At 39.1% G+C, this 21,211-nt stretch overlaps 1 protein-coding gene and 1 long non-coding RNA gene across 3 annotated transcripts in view; one reads left to right on the top strand and one right to left on the bottom strand.

The window, feature by feature from the left end:
• LOC126375612 (uncharacterized) overlaps positions 1-1,066 on the top strand; it is a 180,656-nt gene extending 179,590 nt beyond the window's left edge. The window contains exon 2 of the long non-coding RNA XR_007567623.1: positions 431-1,066. This is a non-coding gene — a long non-coding RNA (uncharacterized LOC126375612). The remainder of the gene's footprint in view (positions 1-430) is intronic.
• Positions 1,067-1,464: 398 nt separating this feature from the next.
• The window catches only part of LOC126375505 (protein goliath), a 104,456-nt gene continuing 84,709 nt past the window's right edge, over positions 1,465-21,211 (bottom strand). For both annotated transcript variants that reach the window (XM_050022469.1, XM_050022468.1), the window contains exons 5-12: positions 12,946-13,078; positions 11,756-11,873; positions 10,163-10,234; positions 9,350-9,432; positions 8,712-8,808; positions 7,568-7,663; positions 5,819-5,952; positions 1,465-4,786 (exon numbers count right to left, since the gene is read on the bottom strand). In XM_050022469.1, the coding sequence (XP_049878426.1) occupies positions 4,699-4,786; positions 5,819-5,952; positions 7,568-7,663; positions 8,712-8,808; positions 9,350-9,432; positions 10,163-10,234; positions 11,756-11,873; positions 12,946-13,078 (821 nt within the window). In that variant the 3' untranslated portion in view covers positions 1,465-4,698. The remainder of the gene's footprint in view (positions 4,787-5,818; positions 5,953-7,567; positions 7,664-8,711; positions 8,809-9,349; positions 9,433-10,162; positions 10,235-11,755; positions 11,874-12,945; positions 13,079-21,211) is intronic.

Genomic DNA, 21,211 nt, shown 5'->3' with positions numbered 1-21,211 from the left:
GACTTTTTGTAGGAGAAAAATAGAACGTATTGGTCGCAATCTGGGCCCGCGTGGTGGTTTAAGGCCCGATCTCCCTATCGATCCATAGGGAAGGCCCGTGCCCCAGCAGTGGGGACGTTAATGGGCTGATGATGATGATGATGATGCTCGCAATAGTGCAACGCTCACGTCCTACAAAAAGGCGGTCTGAAATAAAATCGGTGCATTCGGAAATGAGTCGATCACAAAATCGGGCATAAGAATCGGAGCAAAAATCGACCCGAGTCTGACGTGGGCGGGCGCCCTTATTATGTTGAAACTGAAACTTTGTGTTGAGTATAGTTTTTATTTATTTCGGGTCTGAATCGTTTGAACGACAACGAATCATCATCTGCCCTAGCATTATCCCGTTTTTCCCAAGGTCCGCTTACCTAACCTGAAGATTTAACAGGTCCGGTTTTTTACAGAAGCGACTGCCTGTCTGACCTTCCAACCCGTAGGGTAAACCAGCCCAAATAGGTTAGGTGACATACAAGTTATTTCAACGAAAACGAATGAAATCTTTAATTGAAATATTATTAAATTGCTGCATGATCAATAAGTCCGTCTGCTGTTCTTTCTATGTCTATTGTCTTTTTTTTCTGTATTTGGTGTCCATTGTGCTCAATCAAGTATTTTATCTATCTATCTTTTATACAAAACTGTTGAGTCAAAGTTTCGAGGTATGTCGCCAAACCTGTCGGTAAGTCAGACAGGCAGTCGCTTCTGTAAAACACCGGATCTGTCAAATCTTCTGGTTAGATAAGCAGACCCTGTGAAAAACGGAATAATGCTAGGGAGATGATGACATAGTCACAATGATTCCATGTAGATTTGGTAGATACTCGCGATGCCAGCGCATCTCGGATTTGTTTCGTGGCACAGACTACGAAAAGTTTAGTTAAGATTGAAAGGTATACTTGAATGTGATATTGTATGAATATTGTGCTAATTATGTCTTGTTGTAAATATGCGTTATTGTATGTACCTAATGTATGGTTATATGATCATGAATATTTGTCTTCAGAAATAAAATTGAATTTTCTAATTGATGTCTTTCTACTTTTTTATAATATTTCCAATGGCGTCCCCTCCGGTAGTCCCCTCTGTCCCTCAGGGTAACAACAGAGAATTTCATAATCATTATTGCACACGCATGGTTGGTAACATAAGGTGAGTAACACATATGGACCCGTATTGGGTTGGATTTTCGTCCCGGTTGTCACCGGGGAGCAAACCAAACAAATAAATAAGCAGTTTTATGTAGAGAGAAGACATACTCCATAATTGTTGGAGTGGAGGGGGGCTAATGGTAACAGCTACGTCATCAAACGGCTAGCAATGGCGGCTTTTCATATTATTATGATCGCGCATACCTTGTTTTGTTGTACCATGTTTACTTCAATTATATTTTAACAAATATGTTATTTCAATGAAACTCAAATATCAATACTGTATTGGTTTTATTTCAACACTGACATTTCAGGATGGGAATGTAAATGTTTACACCATTTTGTTCTTACAAGTATGTAAGTCTCCTTGCTAATATAAAGTCCAATGGATTCCTCGAATAGTACCTTATGTGTACTGCGTAAGTAATAACTTAAATGCTCACCTAAATAATACTTAAAAATAAACATAATTGTTTCTTAAAAATAAAGTTTGAACCAATGTCGCTTTTGATTGCAACCGGTAAGTTAGCTTCGTTTTGGTGTTGTAAAAAATACGAAATAAATCGACGTAAGTACCAATAGATTATTTATTTACCAATATGTTAAGATAGGTAACTGCATAGCTTTGTTAAAAAATAATTGTCAGTTGCCTTAAATAACACAAATTCATCACCATTCAATTTTATTAGGTACCCTTTTAAATCAAATATTATTAAGTACCTACTTTGCTTTTCATTAAGTATAAAAAATTCGCATAAACTAGCTATTAACTTCACCGATTACAATCAAAAGCGGTTCCATTTCATAATTGTTCAGACTAGATTTTATTAACTACCGTTTTTCAGAGCCACGAAATAAGTGTTTCAAATTAAGGTATATTCATACAACCGCTTGAACAACATGGTTGTGAGTTGGCCCCTATTATTAGAACGAAACCCCAAACACCACATTAAATATTCAGTTAACAATGTTAACAAAACTTTATGAACCACTCTTGTAACTAAAGCGAGTATGTACTGAGTACCGTAAAAAAACTGGCAATGCGTGGAAAAAGACCACTAGAAAATAAAATGGCGCGAAACAACCTCTGCACAAAATTGTTTTAAAATATTGCATAGTAATGGCTACCATTTTATGCCATCATGTAACTATTATACTGTTTTGCTATGACAAGCAAATAAAACTATCTATTCAATACACATACTACAAACAAGTGTACATGAAATATGTAAGTAATTACAGCACTATGAAATATGAGTTTAATCAGGCGTATTAGCAGTGTTAGTTACACATTATGGACGGATATACTTAAATCCAAACTTTGTTTATTATTTAAAAAAACTAGGGCCAGCACAACCTTTGAATAAAATCATTATATTGAAACAGCATTTTGCGACTTTCATTTGCAGTTTGATGTAAAAAACTAAAAACCGCAATGAAAAAAGCAACCAGTAAATATTGGCATAAACTAATATACACTCGTATATCGTACAGGCATGAACACTATAATATGTATTACCTACTATAGTACCATATCACATTAACTTTTTTAACAAATTGAATTGTAAGTCTCACTAAGCGTCAAATATCTTAGTGTGACAGGGTCGTAAAGTGGGTACATAATATTGCTCATGACTGTCCATAAAATAGTACAATTAAAAAGAACACTTTTTAAACATTTTTATATAACATTTTTAATCCGAATCACTCGTTGGGATTTCATACAGCCTCTAAAACCATGTTTTACTTATATTTTCACCCAAAATGTACTGCAGTTTAACATTTTGAAAATATATTTTGTACAAACTAGATAGATGTATCTATTACACGGTTTCAAAAGGTTAAAACATAAAGTTACGTACTTATGAGATCATGAACCAATGAAATTTCATATTTAAGTACAAATGTCGACACCTATCTGATTATAAACGGTTTGTGTACCTACGTAAAGTCAACGAAAAAGTGCAATACTTTCGTCATTACAGTTTTGGGTAGTTCTTCAAATTTTGGAAGTGAATATTATTACCTTGAATGCACTTTGACATTATGTATATCACCAATGTAAGTACTAGCTGGATTTCAAACAGACCAAAGATTTTAGGACATTTTGCAATCATGGTAATGCCATTGACTTGCAATGTTCGAAGAACTACCTTTTAGAGAAGTATTTTACTTGCAAAGTTCGTAAGGTATTTAGGATTTGTTTTTGTATGGTATTTATCTGTAGGTACCTCTGGTAATTATTTACCAAAATAATGGTACCATTATTTTCCGTTGACAATACTTCGGCCATCAGGAGGGTTAAAATGGCCACATCGAAGAAATTTACCTCAAAAAGCAATATTGCTATTTGACATTAATATGTTGTCATTGCCCGCTATTGCCCGTTATGCCGTTGGTCCCGGTTACTACTTACTGATGTAAGTACGTAGTCGTTATATGAGTAATGTCACGGGCCTTTGGCGGCTCAATAGTAACCCTGACATCAGGGTTGATGAGGTTGGTAATTCACCTCACAACCCATACGATAGAAGAGAAGATTACCCACTAAGTTTTATAAATGTGCGCAAATGTCAAATGGCAATATTGCATTTTTAGACGAATTCCTTCGATGTGGTCTTTCTAATCCCTCCAGCAGAGCTAATATGTGCAACGTGATAAAATTATCGATCGATTCAAAAAAATTGTCGACATCGATAAGTTTGTTTTTTCTCTATCATGCGTGCCACGTGATGTTGTTTGTATTTTGACAGAACGACATGACTTATTTGGCTTCACATGTTAGCACCAATCGACAAAACGCCTTAATTATACCGTCAGAATCGATAAAATGACCGTGACAAATTTTTATCACGTTGCGCGTTAGCCCTAGGTTTACAAAAAAACACTATTTCGTTGACTAGGCGGCGTCGCGATGTTCCTATATAGTTACTTCATACAAAACTACTTTAACCTTAATTAGAATATCACTTTTAATCCACCACAAGTCCATCACACATCACTGGAAGTTCAACCGATATGGATTTATTTTTTAAATTTTTTGAGTATTTTTTCGCTTGATTATTATTTTGAACACATCACTGACTCACTGACGCACTATTAAACGTTGCAAGGCCTTTTACAAACACACCCAATACCTATATTTCTCCTATTCACACCCTTACTTTAAGGTAATGTAAAACACAGAAATTCGTATTTATGTAATTCTCCATAGAGCAAAAGAGTAATTTTTTCCGTCCCTATCGCACTCTTTCTCATCAACATTGAACTAAAGAGTTGAGATATAGATACAACTTCTTCGTATACAATTTCCTTCTCATATCCCTTCGTTTTCTGTACTTAATATGCACACATAACTTTTTCAATACAAAAAAAGACATTTATCTCCAAAAACCTCATTCATTATCCAATCGATTTTTTTGGAGCAACATCGGTAAGGGTAAGGAGTGGTATGCGGCCGCGGCGTTCAGTCCAGGTTTGGCACGGGTAGCGGGTTCGATTCCCGGTCCTATGGGTTAGGCGACGAGGTGACGGAGGCGGTGTCCTGGCGAGATGACTCGCCTCTCGGGCCGCCTGTGGGCGTTGATGAACATGATCTGTGGAGCAGAATGACAATTAAAACGGTTAACTTAACATACATAAACAGCCTATACACGTCCCAATGCTGGGCACAGGCCTCCCGTCAATCAAACGGTGGGGGTATGGAGCATACTCCACCACGCTGCTCCAATGCGGGTTGGCGGAGGAGAAAAAAACTTCTTTTTTTTTTGTTAACTTAAACGACCCTACAAATAACGATCGCAGTGAAGTAATAATAAGGTCGATTTATCTAAACTTCGTCGGCAATAATGTTGTCTATGGTGTGATCATGGTTTTACCGTGGACCTTATTACTGCACTGTGATCGTTATTTGTAGGCTTGTATTGTATGCTGATGGTTTTACCGTGGAAATATCACGATCACCCATAGACAAAATTATTGCCGACAAAGTCTAGAAAAATCGACCTTACTATAAGGAGTTTATAATACGTATTATATAAAGTTCGTCGTCAATAATTTTGTCTATGGGTGATCTTGGTTTTACCGTGGTAAAACCACGATCAGCACACGACCCTACAAATAACGATCGCACTGAAGTAATAATAAGGTCGATTTGTGTTTAAATTAGAAATTATGATTGACGAATGTCGGATACGACTTTATTATGTAATTATCACAAAAGCTGTCGATGACATATTTTAGGGTTCCGGCTCAAGCGCCTACAAGTATTTTAATAGCAAGCATTTTACATTGCCCATGCTATTATAGTTTTGTCAGGCGTTTCATTTTATTATGTTTGTGCAACTACCTAAATTTTTATCTCTTACTTCATCATTCGGCCAAGCAAGACTCGTCCAACGAAAGAAATTGTAAAATAAATCAAAATTAAAGAAATTATACAAAATAACTGGATTTAACTAAGATCCCAATATGCCTCAAGACATACAGTATAATAATAATAACTTTATTGCACAAACACATTACAAAGAATATTATGCGCAATTTTACAAATTTAAGTAAAAACAGCGGCAGTTCAACAGGATTAGATGTAATATCCCTCTTAGAGGTGGCACAGTCGCGGTATTCACCTGGAGGGGTGTGGGCAGCGCGCGTCGTGCGGCCGCGGCGGGTCGCAGCGCAGCGCCGGCACCAGCTCGTCGGGGGAGGAGGCGCGGCTGCTGCGCTCGCTACCCGCCTCTTCGTACGAGTTGTCGCTCGTTAGCTGCAGCAGGGAGGACGATCGGTTATTATCATGAAAACTGGGGGGAGGTTACAAAAGGGTTAAAGAGTTGTAGCAGACTACAAACTCTGCACATACTGACTTTTCGTTCTGACCATCATCATTTTAAATTACGAAATTCTCATTCCATTCCGCATTTCCTTTCATTTTACTTTCTTTTGATTCACTGCATCCCCGACCTTCATAAAAAACAAGTATATTATACTGTTTAGGGCCATGCCCTCTAATTCTTGATCCTTTTGTGAAGTGTTTTTAATAAACTGTATATATTCCTGCTTGCTGCTTGCTTCTAATTTATCATCGTTATCACCAATCACTCCCCTACTCTGCCGGCACGTCGGGATACCATATCCTCACCACCCAGCGTGCCGCAGAGTTACCTACTAATGAGGAAGTGCTAGTAAGAGTAAGGGAAAACACGCGAATATTAAGAGTTATTGAAAACAGAAGAGGCAAGGTGATTGGACATTTAATAAGACAATTTATTAAAAACATGAGATAAGCTACAAGGAAAGAGAGAAAGGGGAATGAAGAGACATGGAACAGATTAAAGAGAAGGCGAACGTCTTCTTATAAGGAAGTGAAACAGTTGGCTTTTAATAGAAAATAATGGAGAATTCTACACCGATAAATGCGTGGCTCTTAGATTAGGGATGATGATTAATTATTTATGAATTTAAATCAAGAAAAACGTAATTATACACAGTGTGCTTTTCATACAATAGTAGGAAACTAGCCTAACATCTGTTGATATTGCACATTTATTTTTGCGCAAATGTCAAATAGCCATATCGCTATTTAATTGAATTGTTTCGATGTGACCTTTTTAACCCCCTTGGTGATAAGTAGTATTCTAGAGTGATTCAGAAGATAGAAGACCAAAGATTAATACTATCTAACGGTAACTCTCGGCTTCGCACCAATTCTTATCGAGCGCCGATCTCACCTCTGGGTCTTATAGTCTTAACACAATCAGTGTGTATGAACCACATATGAGGCAATACATTTGTAACTCATACGTGCGTGTCCCATATGTGGAGCACTAGGGAAAATGGGAAACTCCGACGGGAGGTTTTTCAAATTGTTTTTTCTTGCCATAGTGTACCTATTTATGTACATACAATCCAATGTGTTTATCGAAAAATAACATTGCACGTGAGAGAGCCATGGTCTTATTTTCAGTTACACAGTGATCGTGTTAAGTGGTCTTTTTTTTGACGTGACTTGCCATTTGCGGCATTAACTACTTGGCTGGACAAATGGGGACCGCTGAGGGCTCTCACCCGGTACCACGTTTAAGACAACAGGTCTGAGGGTGCCCAGTTGGGGGCGAACCTCGGCTCAGGGCGTCGTCTGGGAGGAAAAATATTTGAAAGAATTAATCGACCCTAGTTGGTGGGTAGCGATAAGGGCTGATTGAGGGAAGTCGACGACCACGCCGGCGGGAGTTAAGTGGCCGTAAACCGCTAAGGAGTAAGAAAGCGCGCGGACTGCGTCTGGCTCGCACTTACGCGGTAAGTGCGCAACGCACATAAGTAACTAATTAATAAACAGTTTTATGAAGACCCCATCAGTAATATATGAAATGCTCCATTACCAGTGTGAGTGGATGCCTGTTCCGCGCGGGGCTCAGCGCCCGGCTGCGAGACTCCTCCACTTCCAGCTGCAGGATGCTCTCCTGACTGCCCGTGAACTGGTGATAATTATTTTTATTCATATAATTTTAACCATAATTATATATTCATGGTCGCTACTCTCAAGACAGCCTCCGTGGTCTGACAACCTCCGTGGTCTAGTGGTAAGAGCGTAAGGCTGACGATCTGGAGGTCCGGGTACGATTCCCGATGGGGACATTGTCGAAATCACTTTGTGAGACTGTCCTTTGTTTGGTCAGGACTTTTCAGGCTTGAATCACCTGATTGTCCGAAAAAGTAAGATATATTAGCCGTAAAATCACCTCCACCAACCCGCATTGGAGCAGCGTGGTGGAGTATGCTCCATACCCCCTCCGGTTGATTGAGGGGAGGCCTGTGCCCAGTAGTGGGACGTAATAGGCTGTTTATGTTATATATTATAATTAATTATTTATTCATATAACCTTTCCGCCCGCTACTCTCAAGAATAATGTAGATATGTATTAAGTAGTGAAAGAATATTCAAAATCAATTCAGTAGTTTCAAATATTACCTTCCTACAAACTTTCAATAGACAAGATAGGTAGATTTTTAAGTATACGTAAACACAAACATTATTACTGTTTAGCTAAAAGTCATAATAAATAATAAAAATAATAGAGCCATGGTAGTTCAGTTTGTAGAACGCTTGACTGTCAATTTGAGGTCGCAAGTTCAAATCCCAGCATAGGCCTAAAACCTATGATTTTCGAATTTGTTTTCGAATTCATTTTTGATCATAAATGATTATCACGTTCGGTACTCAGCTGTGAAGGAAAACATCGTGCGGAAACCCACATTCCCGAGAAATGCATTTCGGCGGTATATGACCTAACCTATATTGGGCTAGCTTTCGGGTTGGAAGTTCAGACTTGCAGTCGCTTTTGTAAAAAACCGGACCTGTCAAATCTTCAGGCTTTATCTATAGGCTTTTTATGTTTGAATATATGTCACTTTACATGTCACTGTCGATTATCATAGTTGTCTGTACCTTGGCAAAGGCCCCAGGAGTGGTAAGGGCAGTCGTTGCCCTCACAACCGCCACTAACAAGAAGCAGAATATCTTACCACGAAGCCGTAGTACTTGAGGATGTCCATCTTGCACATGGGACACGTCCGGTGCTCCAGCAACCACGGATCTATGCAGTTCTTGTGGAAGTCGTGTCTGGAACACATTGCAATCAAAATGTCATTAATTAATTATTAGCCCACTTTATACGTACCTTATTGTTGGTTGATATCAATCAAGAATGTTAAGCCATGACAGCGGTTAGGGAAACAATATGGGTAAATGGCCTCCGTGGTCCAGTGGTTTGTGCGTTGGTCTCACGATCCGGAGGTCCCGTATTGTGAGGTGGAGTACCAACCCCATCAACCCTGGTGTCAGAGTTACTATTGAGCCGCCAAAGGTCCCTGACATGGCTCATATTACTTTCACCAGTAAGTTGTAACCGGGACCAACAGCTTAACGTGCCTTCCGAAGCACGGATCATCTTACTTTCGGACAATCTGGTGATCAGTCAGTAATGTCCTAACCAAACTAGGGATCGGAAAGTGATTTTTGTGATATGTCCGCACCGGGATTTGAACCCGGGCCCTCGCGCACCGGGATCGTGAGCTCAGCGCTCAACCACTGGTCCACTGGAGATCGTTTATGTTAATAAAATGAGAACATACTTTGTAGAATGTTGGACGATTTGACTCACCTACAAGGAAGAGATCTCAGCGTCTCAGATACTTTGTAAGGCTCTATACAGATGGCGCAACATTCGCCGTCTCCCTGCACCTCCTGTAAAATAAATTACGTATGAAAATGTAAAATAATTCACTGTCGGTAAATTAAGCCCTATAAAATAAATAGTAAAAAATGATTATTGGCTTTAAAAGTAGATTTTTGGGTCGTTCTTCTTTTTTATCGACAATAAAAAGACATTTTCTCGATTTATCGGATTTAACATCTTTAAAATTATAACGGCAATAAATATTTTAAAACATCATATAAAGATGTGTCTGTAGAGGACTATTTAGTGGTTCTCTTTATCTTGGCAACATACTTTTCTTTGCAGGCGCATTCCAAAAAATATTGTGACAGAGTGGCCCTTTTCATCGGAGACAGCATTTCAATTTACCACTCTGTCACATAATTTTGTGAAAAACGATCAAGCTACGTTAATAACTAATTGAGGAACCGATTAGTATTTTGCTTGTATTTTGAGTATAATAAGATAACTATATTTTTGGACAATCAAAACATGAAATAAAATTCTAAAACATAACTTATCAGAAGCAGAACGAAGGACAGATCATTGTCGATAAAAAAGAAGAACAACCCTTTTACAATACAAGAGCACGACATTTTTACAATAGAACTGTAGTAGGAGGCTGCGCTCATACATAACTATTTTATAATACTAACTACCTAGCGTTTGTGTGCGTGCTTGTGTCCTGTATTTTCCATATTAGATACATAATATCATATTATGTGAAGATTCTATGTAATTCTAATATTAGGTACTTACTCTGTCATCAGTCTTCAAACTCTTTACAGGTATTTTTGATAACGCCTTCTTAGCTGCACAACACAACCGCTTCTGCGAACACCAATATTACAATATTTATAATCCATGAGCACAATAAACAACCTAGTAAAATGAGATTCTTTTTTCGAATCCTAAAAGCGGATGGCGTGTGTATGAAAATACAAAATGGAGACGCCATAAATAAACGTGAAAAAGAAACGCGAACGAAACGTACAGTCATAAGCAATATAATGTACCCACTTTAGGACTCTGTCGCACCAACATATTTGACATTTAGTGAGACTTACAGTTCAATTTGCCAAAAAAGTTAATGTGACATGGTACTAAAGTGTATACATATAAATGCTCGTGACCGTACACTTACTTAATATATGTTTGAACATCTTAGAGTAGCTTCTATTTCCATTTTATAATTTATGTTTGACCCTGGCATCTACATATTCTTATTTCTAATCCTTTAGCCAAAGCCAGATAATTATTGTCAAAATGAGTTTTACTAAACAATATAAGGATATCTATTTTATTATTAAATGATAACGGTATTGTGGCCCCAATTTGGGCGCCAGTAAACGAAAACGTTCTTTAACTTTTTAATTACATTTTTGTACTGCTCTTTATTTGAAGCAAATAGTCACATACGAGTAATACATAATAGGTAAAGGCAACAAGAAAATTTATCAAGTAGTGATTTAAGATTAAGAAATGTTTTATTGCGTCCATGCGTTCGTAAAAATGTGGGGTTTAAAAAAAGTAATAACTACTTAGTATCAACATGGACCCGGTAAGCACTGCAACTGGTAGAAAGGACAAGAGGACCTCCGTGGTACAGTGGTTGAGTGTTGGGCTGACGATCCGGAGGTCCTGGATTCGAATTCCGGTGGGGATATATCACATAAATCACTTTGGGATGCCTAGTTTGGTTAGGAAATTACGGGCTGATCACCCGATTCTCCGAAAGTACGTGAACCCATTGGTTCGGTTACTACTTACTGATGGTAAGTACGTAGTCGTTACATAAGTCAGGGGCCTCGGCTCAATAATAACCCTGACACCAGGGTTGTTGAGGTTGGTCATCCACCTTCCGAAGCACATCATCTTACTTCCAGACAATAGGGTGATCAGCCTGTAATGTCTTAATCAAACTAGGAACCACAAAGTGATTTTAATGATATGTCCCCACCGGGATTCGAAACCGGGAACCCTGGATCGTGAGCACGCTCAACCACTAGACCAAGGAGGCCGTTATAATGAATGAAACGCACACACACGTGCACACACACACACACACACACTCGGACATACACTACTCCCAATCTAGTATTACTTTTGGGTACTAGCCTTAAACTATGCTAAGATGTTTCATATTTTTATTGATACTTTCCTTTTCAAAAAATAATTTTCTGGCCTCTTTCGTTTAGCTTCGCTTTTAAGAATCTATAACAATTAATGTTTCTGAACTCTAGGGAAACCTATAAATAGCTTAAGTTTAGATAATATTTGTCGTTAAATATGTTTTTCTAATGCTGTTGGTTTTCTCAATAAACATAAAAATAAAATAAAATGTAAACTCACCGAGAGCCTATCCTTGGCGTGGATGTACCGGAAGCGTTGAATGTAGTAGAAGACCAGCCAGGCCAGCGATATCACCATCAGCACGATGAACGAGATCGACACGAACAACACTGACGTCCTGGGAGAAATTACCAATTTTACCATCGGCGCCTCAGGAATAGTGGAGCGGATCCCCGCTCAGAATCGTACCTGGTGCAACGCATATCGCTGGCTGTTCTACGCATATATCGCTGGCTGTTCAACGCGGAAACGCAGCCAGCATTATGGGTACATTTGCACCAGGTACGATTCAAGGCGGGCTTTTTAATTAAGGTTTAGTTTCAGTGTTAATTGTACATAATTTATTTTATTTATTTGTAACATTTATTCTAAACAACTCTTACAACATTCAAAGAAAACAGCAATAAAAATAACATTTCATCAAATTACAAATAACATCTTATCAAATTACAATATACCCGTATAATACCCTAAATAGTCACTATTATTATTAGTATTTTATTTTGAGTTTCGTTTATTTGTTTTAGTTTTATTTAATTTTATTTTTGTTTAATGACCATTTTGTTAATAATAAGGGATGAAATATCGTGTGGTAGTGGTAGGTTCGCCCCTACATGGGGCAGAAACTAGCGAGTAGTGGTTGTATAAGTTTACTATACACCTCTGCCTACCGCTTTGGAAATACAGGCGTGGTGTCTTATGTTGAAATGTGGTCTGATGAAGAAAAGCCAAAATCAGTGTCGCATGGATCTAGGCTATCCAACCCGCGTAAATCAACTGGACACCTCTTTGGGATGCAACTCCCGCGCGGCGCCTAGCTCTCAGAAGGTTAGGGTATATGTTATGTAAAACTCGATTTTTCGTCATCATCATCAGCCCATTAACGTCCCCACTGCTGGGGCACGGGCCTTCCCTATGGATGGATAGGGAGATCGGGCCTTAAACCATCACGCGGGCCCAGTGCGGATTGATGGTTATTAACGACTGCTAATGCAGCCGGGACCAACGGCTTAACGTGCCTTCCGAAGCACGGAGGAGCTCGAGATGAAAACTTTTTTTTGTGGTCACCCATCCTATGACCGGGCTTCGCGAAAGTTGCTTTACTTCAACAATCGCAGACCGCAGACAATCGCAGATCGGTGGCGCATTTACCGCTGCGCCACCGAGCTCCTCCGATGATGAGTACGTACTTGTTAATATTATTGTTGATGTTGGTAAACGTCCGGCCCCGGATGATCCCGATGACGACCCGGGTGCCGTTGTCCACCAGCCTCGTGATCTCCTCGCCCTTCCACTTGTACGTGAACACTGCGCTGATGTTGCCTGCAACAATGATAAAAGTTTTCTCAGAACTTAGAAGAAGTTCCTCTTTCCCTCATTAAAAAGTGATCAGGGCCGTCCACACACACACACACACATCACACACCGTCACATGATTAATCATGATAACCGCCGCCGCCCCCCCCCCCCCTCCAGCCCCCTTGGTGATACAAGGTTTGCTGAAAAAATAAATACTCGTAATATACAGGGTGTTAGTGACATCGTAACGAATACTTAGGGGGATGATTCAGACCATGATTCTGAGTTAATATCAAGTGGAATTTTTCGTCTGATTGTCCAAAAAGTAAGATGATCCCTGCTTCGGAAGGCACGTTAAGCCGTTGGTCCCGGTTATTACTTACTTATGTAAGTACGTAGTCGTTACATGAGTCATGTCAGGGGCCTATGGCGGCTCAATAGTAACCCTGACATTTGGGTTGATAGGATTTGTAATCTACCTCACAATCCACTCGATAGAAGAAGAACAAATAATCTGTCTAAACAGTCGGCCGAAAAGTTTACTACTGGTAACACTTAACAACCAAAATGCGTTTTAATTGGACAATTGCAACAAATGTTGCCACTTAACACTAAAATTAACACCTATGTGTAAAAAATACACCCATCTCTCATTATCACATTGAAAATATATACTATATAAACACATATATCACATCTAAAATATGTACATGTAAACAAACATACGCAATCTTGTTTGCTAACAAAATAGTCAAATTCAAAAACATCTTTATTCAGTAGTTAACATAGATACACTATGAATCGTCATTTTTTACATAACGAACGTCTCATCCGCCTACGACTACTGCAGCTTTTCACAACCTGTACAGCCGGGGAAAAGAAGCTGCAAGAAGAACTTCAGCACAGGGCCATAGACATTCTTTTAAATATAAACATAAAATAATTTGACTGCCTAATATCAGTTCCAAGACAGTTAATCCCTTGCATTCATATCTTCTAGAAAATAACTTTTTTACAAAGTTTCCGTTTAATTACTGTCTTAAAACTGTTCATAGGTAAATTCTGAATGTCAATGGGAATCTCATACATTGCCCCTTAAAAGATTTAGTGATTTTAGTAGACTAACATGAGTCTTCTTCTATCGTGTGGGTTGTGAGGTGGATGACCAACCTCATTAAGCCTCAGGGTGTCAGGGTTACTATTGAGCCGCCAAAGGCCCCTGACATGACTCAAGTAGCGACTACGTACTTACATCAGTAAGTAATAACCAGGACCAACGGATTAACGTGCCTTCTGAAACACGGATCATCTTACTTCTGGACAATCAGGTGATCCGCCTGCAATGTGCTAACCAAACTAGGGATCACAAAGTGATTAATCCTCACCGGGATTCGAACGCGGGACCTCCGGATCGTGAGCAGAACGCTCAACCACTAGACCACGGAGGCCGTTCTACTAACATGAGTAATAACATAAAAACAATAGAATTAGTCAAGAGAGCGTGCATTATCTGTTAATCATTGGACAATGAAACAGTTGGTTGGCTGATAAAAGGTGTGATATCATTATCACTTGATAGTGAGTATGCCTGATTATAATATCGACTAATAATAAATGTTCCCGCAATAGAATTGCAATCCACTGCAGCTTTGTGCAACGTTGTTTTCACAATCATGATGACACCGGCGGGATGGCAAGCCAGAGATATAATATGCTGTTAGTGACATCGAAACGAAAACTTTGTGGGCTAATTCAGACCATGATTCTGAGTCGCCATCAAGTGGAATTTTCCTTCGCAAAAGTATGAAACTGAAAATAATTAAAACTTTTTTTTTCATGAATTTACTTGTATGGCTACCTGTACAGTCATGAGCAATATAATGTACCCACTTTGGGAGTCTGTCGCACTAACATATTTGACATTTAGTGAGACTTACAGTTCAATTTGTCAAAAAGTTAATGACATGGTACCAAAGTGTATACTTACATATTAATGCTCGTGACCGTACATATACTTAGGTCGTTAAAGTGCAAGCTTGGAATCCATTTTTTTATTTTAGACGCCTTACACACATTAATGTTAAATGTATGTATAATAAAAAGATCTTTATTTATTATTATAATATTGAAATACTTGGGTCGTGTACTAGGTTCAAGATAAATTATGAAATTCTTATTACTAAATAAAGACAGATCTAAAAGTAATGAAAATCATTTTCTTTTTTCTATTCAACTTATTTATGAATTTTAATCAAGAAAAACGTAACAATAAGTCCGACATTTTATCACGTTCTATGTCGTCACAGTGTCATACAAATTCCATAGTAATTTTGTGTTTTGACGTTTAGTAAAAAGTAACTGATTTGACTAGTTGGAAACTATCCTTGTTTGTGTAGAGGCGTCCATCATAGAAATAAATCAATGTTCGCTCTTTTCGATTCTTTTCTTTAGAAGCTTCTATGCTGGGCTAATAGAACGCAATCTTAAAATGTCGGCTCGACCATCAAAGAAGGCGATACGGCTCACCACCTATCACGTTGGTCTAACAGAAAGCTCGGTGTTCATCTTGCGATGGATGTACCTCTGACTACCCCAATTGGGAATATAGCCGTGAGCTTACATAAAGATCGTGTTCAGCTGCTTATCTTCCCGGGCATGTCGTAAATGTCAACAAAGGGATGTGTCTACTGCTGCATAGTGAACCATTTCATGGATAATATTCTGATAACATTGCATAATGTCGATATAGATCAAAAAATTCGCATGGACGGCATGAAGACCAGGTAGTGTAATGGTTAACACGGTCATCTCGGCTTGACAACAGCTGCGGTATCAAAACCCGTGCGAGTCAAACATTTTCGATTTCATTTTCTGTCTTGTTCTGAGAGCCTGTAAAAACATTGTGCATGACCTCCATGATTTTAGACATTGTATCAAGTATGTCTGCAACTGCTCCTCTGCTGAACTGGGAGTAAAAAAAAACATAGAATGTGTTCTGCTGCCTCTCCTCCCGTGCATGTCGAAAAAACCGACAAAAGGAAAGCGTCCTACCAAAAATTATGAATCTATATGGGCGATAGGCTGATCCCCTATCACTATACGGGTCATCATTATCCATTATCCATCTTAGGACTATGTATCAAAAGTGGCTGCAAATAGTCTTCTGATTATTTGTGGCTCTGCCCACCCCTTCGGGGAACATGGGCGTGAGTTTATGTATGTATGTACGTCTGCAATTGTCTTCTGAATGTTCGTGGCTCTGTCCGCCGCATTAGGGATCACTGAGTGAGTGTGTATTGTAAGCACGTTGGCATGCGCATGGGCTTGGGCAGTGGGCATGATTACGAACGCGACGACCCTGGAGGGTTTCACTGCCAAGGTGACGGAACGCGCGATAAACCACGTGGGCGATTTGCAACATAATCGCTTTTAAAAGTCTTACAGTGAGTAATTCAAACGCCAATTAAATTTAACAGGCCTTTAGTCCCAGTTAAGTCACAGAACTGTTGCACAGACTCCTGTTAGCGGAAAACTAAACGCTTGATTAGCCTAACAGACGATTTAACTGGCGTTTGAGCAACTTACTGTCTGGCCCGTATTAATAAACCGCTCGTATCTCTGAGATCTATCTTGAGTAAGATCTTAAGATGACGTTCTTATTAATAAACGGAACTTCAGTGAGCGTTTATGGTTCCGATATCAATTGAGTGACGCCGTATTAATAATGAACGAAACTCGGCCCTCAGAGGTGCTCTCAGGATGTTACTTCAGATCGTGTTCACTGAGTGCCGTCAAACCAAATGTTGTTTCATATTGTTGTAATAGTCACTGTGGAAATGTGAAACCTTGCTTCACAAACGGGGAGCGCCACTTCGAACCCCGGTACCGTACTTGCACCAACGATTTATACAGGTTGTTAGAAGCTGCAGTAGTTTTAGGCGGATGAGACGTTCGTTATGTAAAAATTGTCGATTCAAAGTGTAACTATGTTACAATCAATCAATCAATCAATAATACTTTATTGCACAACAACATATACAAAGTACCTACTGAATAAAGAATTAAAATTAATTAATTTATAACGAAATATTATTTATTCAAACAATTAAAAACAAAACAAACACACCTTATAAATAAAACACCTCCTCCAAAGCGTCACATCGAGGCAAGGTGCCCAACAGGCTGGCAGCATTACCCCTCTGTGTCGCCAGACTAATTCTCTGACGGAAATAACTACCAGCCCTAGCATCCCCCGAAGCCCCGATAAGACGCATTGAGAGATCCTTAACAAATATTTTTGCTTCTGGACCCCAAAAAATTAAATTAATTTGTTAAATTAATTTATTAGTTATTTGAATTTGAATTATTTATCTTAGTGCAGTTTTCACTAACACATTTGTCTCGACTCTTGCAGTGGATGACTGATAATGAGTGGATGAGTGGATATAGTCTCACGACTATATTATGTTATGTGTTACCACGTAACGACCAATCCAAGTAATTGTCTCGCGAGATAGGGTATTATCTTGTTATTATTATTATAAGCATTATTTCCTGGCCTTTTATGTCTTCCTGGATAATTAATAATATTAGTGTGAAGTGAGCAATTTTCTTCGTCTGTGTCCGGTGTCTTGGGTAGATAAGCGAGGACATTGACCTTGCGCTGTCAGTGAGAATGCCACCTATGGATTCGTATTACTGGTATAAAATTGTCTAGTTCCTATTTCCTATATTCGCTCATTTAACGTAGTTAGGTAATTAGATACTAGATGAGCAGGGCAAATGTCGAAACGGACAACATAGCCGCTAGTTTAATTTTTACAATATAAAGAAGTACTCCTCATCTCCCTAGCATTATCACGTTTTTCACAAGATCCCCTTACCTAACATGAAGTTTTGACAGGTCTGTTTTTTTACAGAAGCGTCTGCCTGTCTGACCTTCCAACCCGCGAAGCGAGAACCAGCCCAATATAGGTTAGGTCACATAGGTACCTCCGAAAATGCATTTCTCGGGATTGTGAACCTTCACCGCTGAGCACGTGATAATAATTTATGATCCAAACATGAATTCGAAAACAAATTTGACAATCATTAGTTTAGGCCTGTGCTGGTTTCGAACCTGTGACCTCAAAGTGAAAGGCAACCGTTCTTCCAGATGGGCTACCACGGGTCACTAAAGTAGTAATATTAATAATAATTGATATCACGTGGTTTCCAGGTTTTGTGCCCGGCTAATGGCAATAGGTTCGTTCTCTATTACCTACATATTGATTCATCATGAAATATGAATTCAAACTCATTAAGTTGAATTCAGTTGTTTAACGGCCTCCTTGGCTTAGTGGTTTGAGTGTTAGGCTCACGATCCGCAGGTCCCGGGTTCAAATCCTGGTCACAAAATCATTTTGTGATCCCTAGTTTGGTTAGGACATTACAGGCTGATCACCTGATTGTCGGAAAGTAAAATGATCCGAGATGATGAGATGTAAGTTAGTAGTCGTACGTGAGCCATGTCATGGACCGTTGGCGGCTCAATAGTAACCCTGAGACTAGGGTGGATGGGGTTGGTAAACTACTTCACGTCCCACACGACAGAAGAAGTGGTTTAGAGCCCGAGCTAGCATTCGAACCCGTATTGGATTTATAAATGTAATTATGTATGTTTAATGAGATAATAAGTAATATCATCATCATCATCATCATCAGCCCATTAACGTCCCCACTGCTGGGGCACGGGCCTTCCCTATGGATGGATAGGGAGATCGGGCCTTAAACCATCACGCGGGCCCAGTGCGGATTGATGGTTATTAACGACTGCTAATGCAGCCGGGACCAACGGCTTAACGTGCCTTCCGAAGCACGGAGGAGCTCGAGTTGAAAACTTTTTTTTTGTGGTCACCCATCCTATGACCGGCCTTTGCGAAAGTTGCTTAACTTCAACAATTGCAGACCGAGCGCGTTTACCGCTGCGCCACCGAGCTCCTCAATAAGTAATTTACTTGCTTAAAATGCATTATGTTGTTTACTACTTTAGTCAGTAGGTAGATTTTTTGTTCTTGAAGTAGGTACTTACGAAGTTATTTCTAACCCGGACGTAAGCACCTAATCAGTGAACTTGACTGACCCGTCACGTCAATGTGATACATATTGAACACGATACACTAGTAATCTATACTATTATAATATGCACTGCATCTTCTTTTTTTAGACGTTTTGACGTAACGACCAGCCATATTCCGTTCCGTTCCTTTCGCGGAATATTCTCAAAAAAAGCAGCCAGTAACAACTATTTTAGATAGAGTTTTTACAACAGGAACATCCCCACTCAATTATCATGGATAAACTTGTTGAACGTCAATGTAACATTTTTGAATTTACGTCATTTCACAAGGTATTATGGCTGAGGAGAAGTAATGACAAGAAACTGCAACAGCAACACATCTTTTAAAAACCAATGAGAGAGTTATTTAATAACTAGAGGAACAAATTCAATACCAGACATTTTATCATTTAACCAGACATCTTATAATAAGCTTTTTTACATAAAGTAAGCTTCACATGAGCTTTAAATTTATTTTCTGACAAATTTAAAATATTATCTGGTATTTTATTGTAAAAACGTATACATAACTCAAAAAAGATGAATTTAATTTACTTGATCTAGAATTTTTTAATATTTTTGAATTTTATTTTTATTTCTTGTATTGTAAGTATGCCTTTCACATTTTTACGTACATACATAATGTTTTCATAAATATATTGACTTGCGACCGTCAGTATATATTTCTTTCATTAAACAGCTCCCTTAAAGAGTCCCGACGATTCAAATAATAACAAATAGGAGATAGCCGTGGTCGTGTGCCAATCTGTCCTAAGAGTTTGTTTGTTTGTTGATGTTTGGCTATCTCCTAAACATCACTATTCGGAAGAATTCCATTCATAGCCTTTTAGAGCGTCATATTCCGTAGTCGGGTTTGAGTTTTTTAAGTTGTATTTGTGTATACAAACCACTCTTGCGCTGTCGGAAATCGACCCAAGAATATTCTACGCAGCAAAAGGTTCTCCAACTGAGTTGCTTGAGTCTGTTAAAGGACAAACAGCCGCGATGCTCTCTCAAGTGGATAACCTTGCCTCGTCATACATGGTCACGCATGTATCGCTTACCCATAGCCTGTATACTTAGACGCAATTTTATATTGCTACAAATAATGTACTTCCTTCTCTCCACTCCCTGCCCCGTAACTGTACGAGCTTGAAGCGAGCTTGATTTACAATTAGTGATTCAGACTGCATTTTCCTGATCAAATATTAAACTCCGATACCGACCCCACCGGCGTGGTCGAGGATTTCCCTCATTCAGCGCTTATCGCTATCGACCCACTAGGGTCGATTAATCCTCTCAAATATTCTTCCTCTCAGACGACGCCCTGAGCCGAGGTTCGCGCCCAACAGGGCACGTAAAAACGTAAACGTTGTACCGGGTGAGAGCCTTCAGCGCTCCCCATTTGTCCGGCCAAGTAGTTAATGCCATCTGCGGCAAATCTACAATAAGTCACGTCAAAAAAAATATGAAATATCAGTCTCGCAAGTTGATTTCACGTGTTTTAGTAGACGTCCGAAAGTGGTCGTCCTAAAAAGGACGTCCTAAATCTGGATCGCTTTATGATCGTCTATATATAAAACCTGGTAATATCTTTAGTCTATCTAAAAAAATATGGGCGGATCGAGGAGTGGGGGCTGGGGGTGCCCTGGGCGACAGGTTGGGTCATGGGTGGCAATTTGGATCCGCTCCTGACGAAACGTCAAGGACCGGACCTTTAACAAAACGGTGGTGCAGGAAAATAAGACATGTTGATTTCCATACAATTGCTTGTAGATTCCCATTCTCACACGGAAGACATACACAACATACAATCAAACGTGTACCTGTGAACATTGAATAACAAATTGTATTCATGTACTTTTTAAGTACAAGGTGAAACGTACAAAATTACAGCAGAACGTATAGGTACTTGAAGAAAACATCGACACAATATGATTTTTGTTTTTATAGCACTTACCGTAGAGAAAATATTAATCGAAAAATTTTTATCTCGGACGGGACTCGAACCCTTACACCACCTTTTTTTGTGACGTGACTTATTGTAAGTAGTTTTGCTG

This window comes from Pectinophora gossypiella, chromosome 19 (genome assembly GCF_024362695.1).
Source record: "Pectinophora gossypiella chromosome 19, ilPecGoss1.1, whole genome shotgun sequence".
NCBI lineage: Eukaryota > Metazoa > Arthropoda > Insecta > Lepidoptera > Gelechiidae > Pectinophora > Pectinophora gossypiella.
Note: the sequence above shows the minus strand (reverse complement) of the source record. Positions and strands in the feature narration are given on the sequence as shown.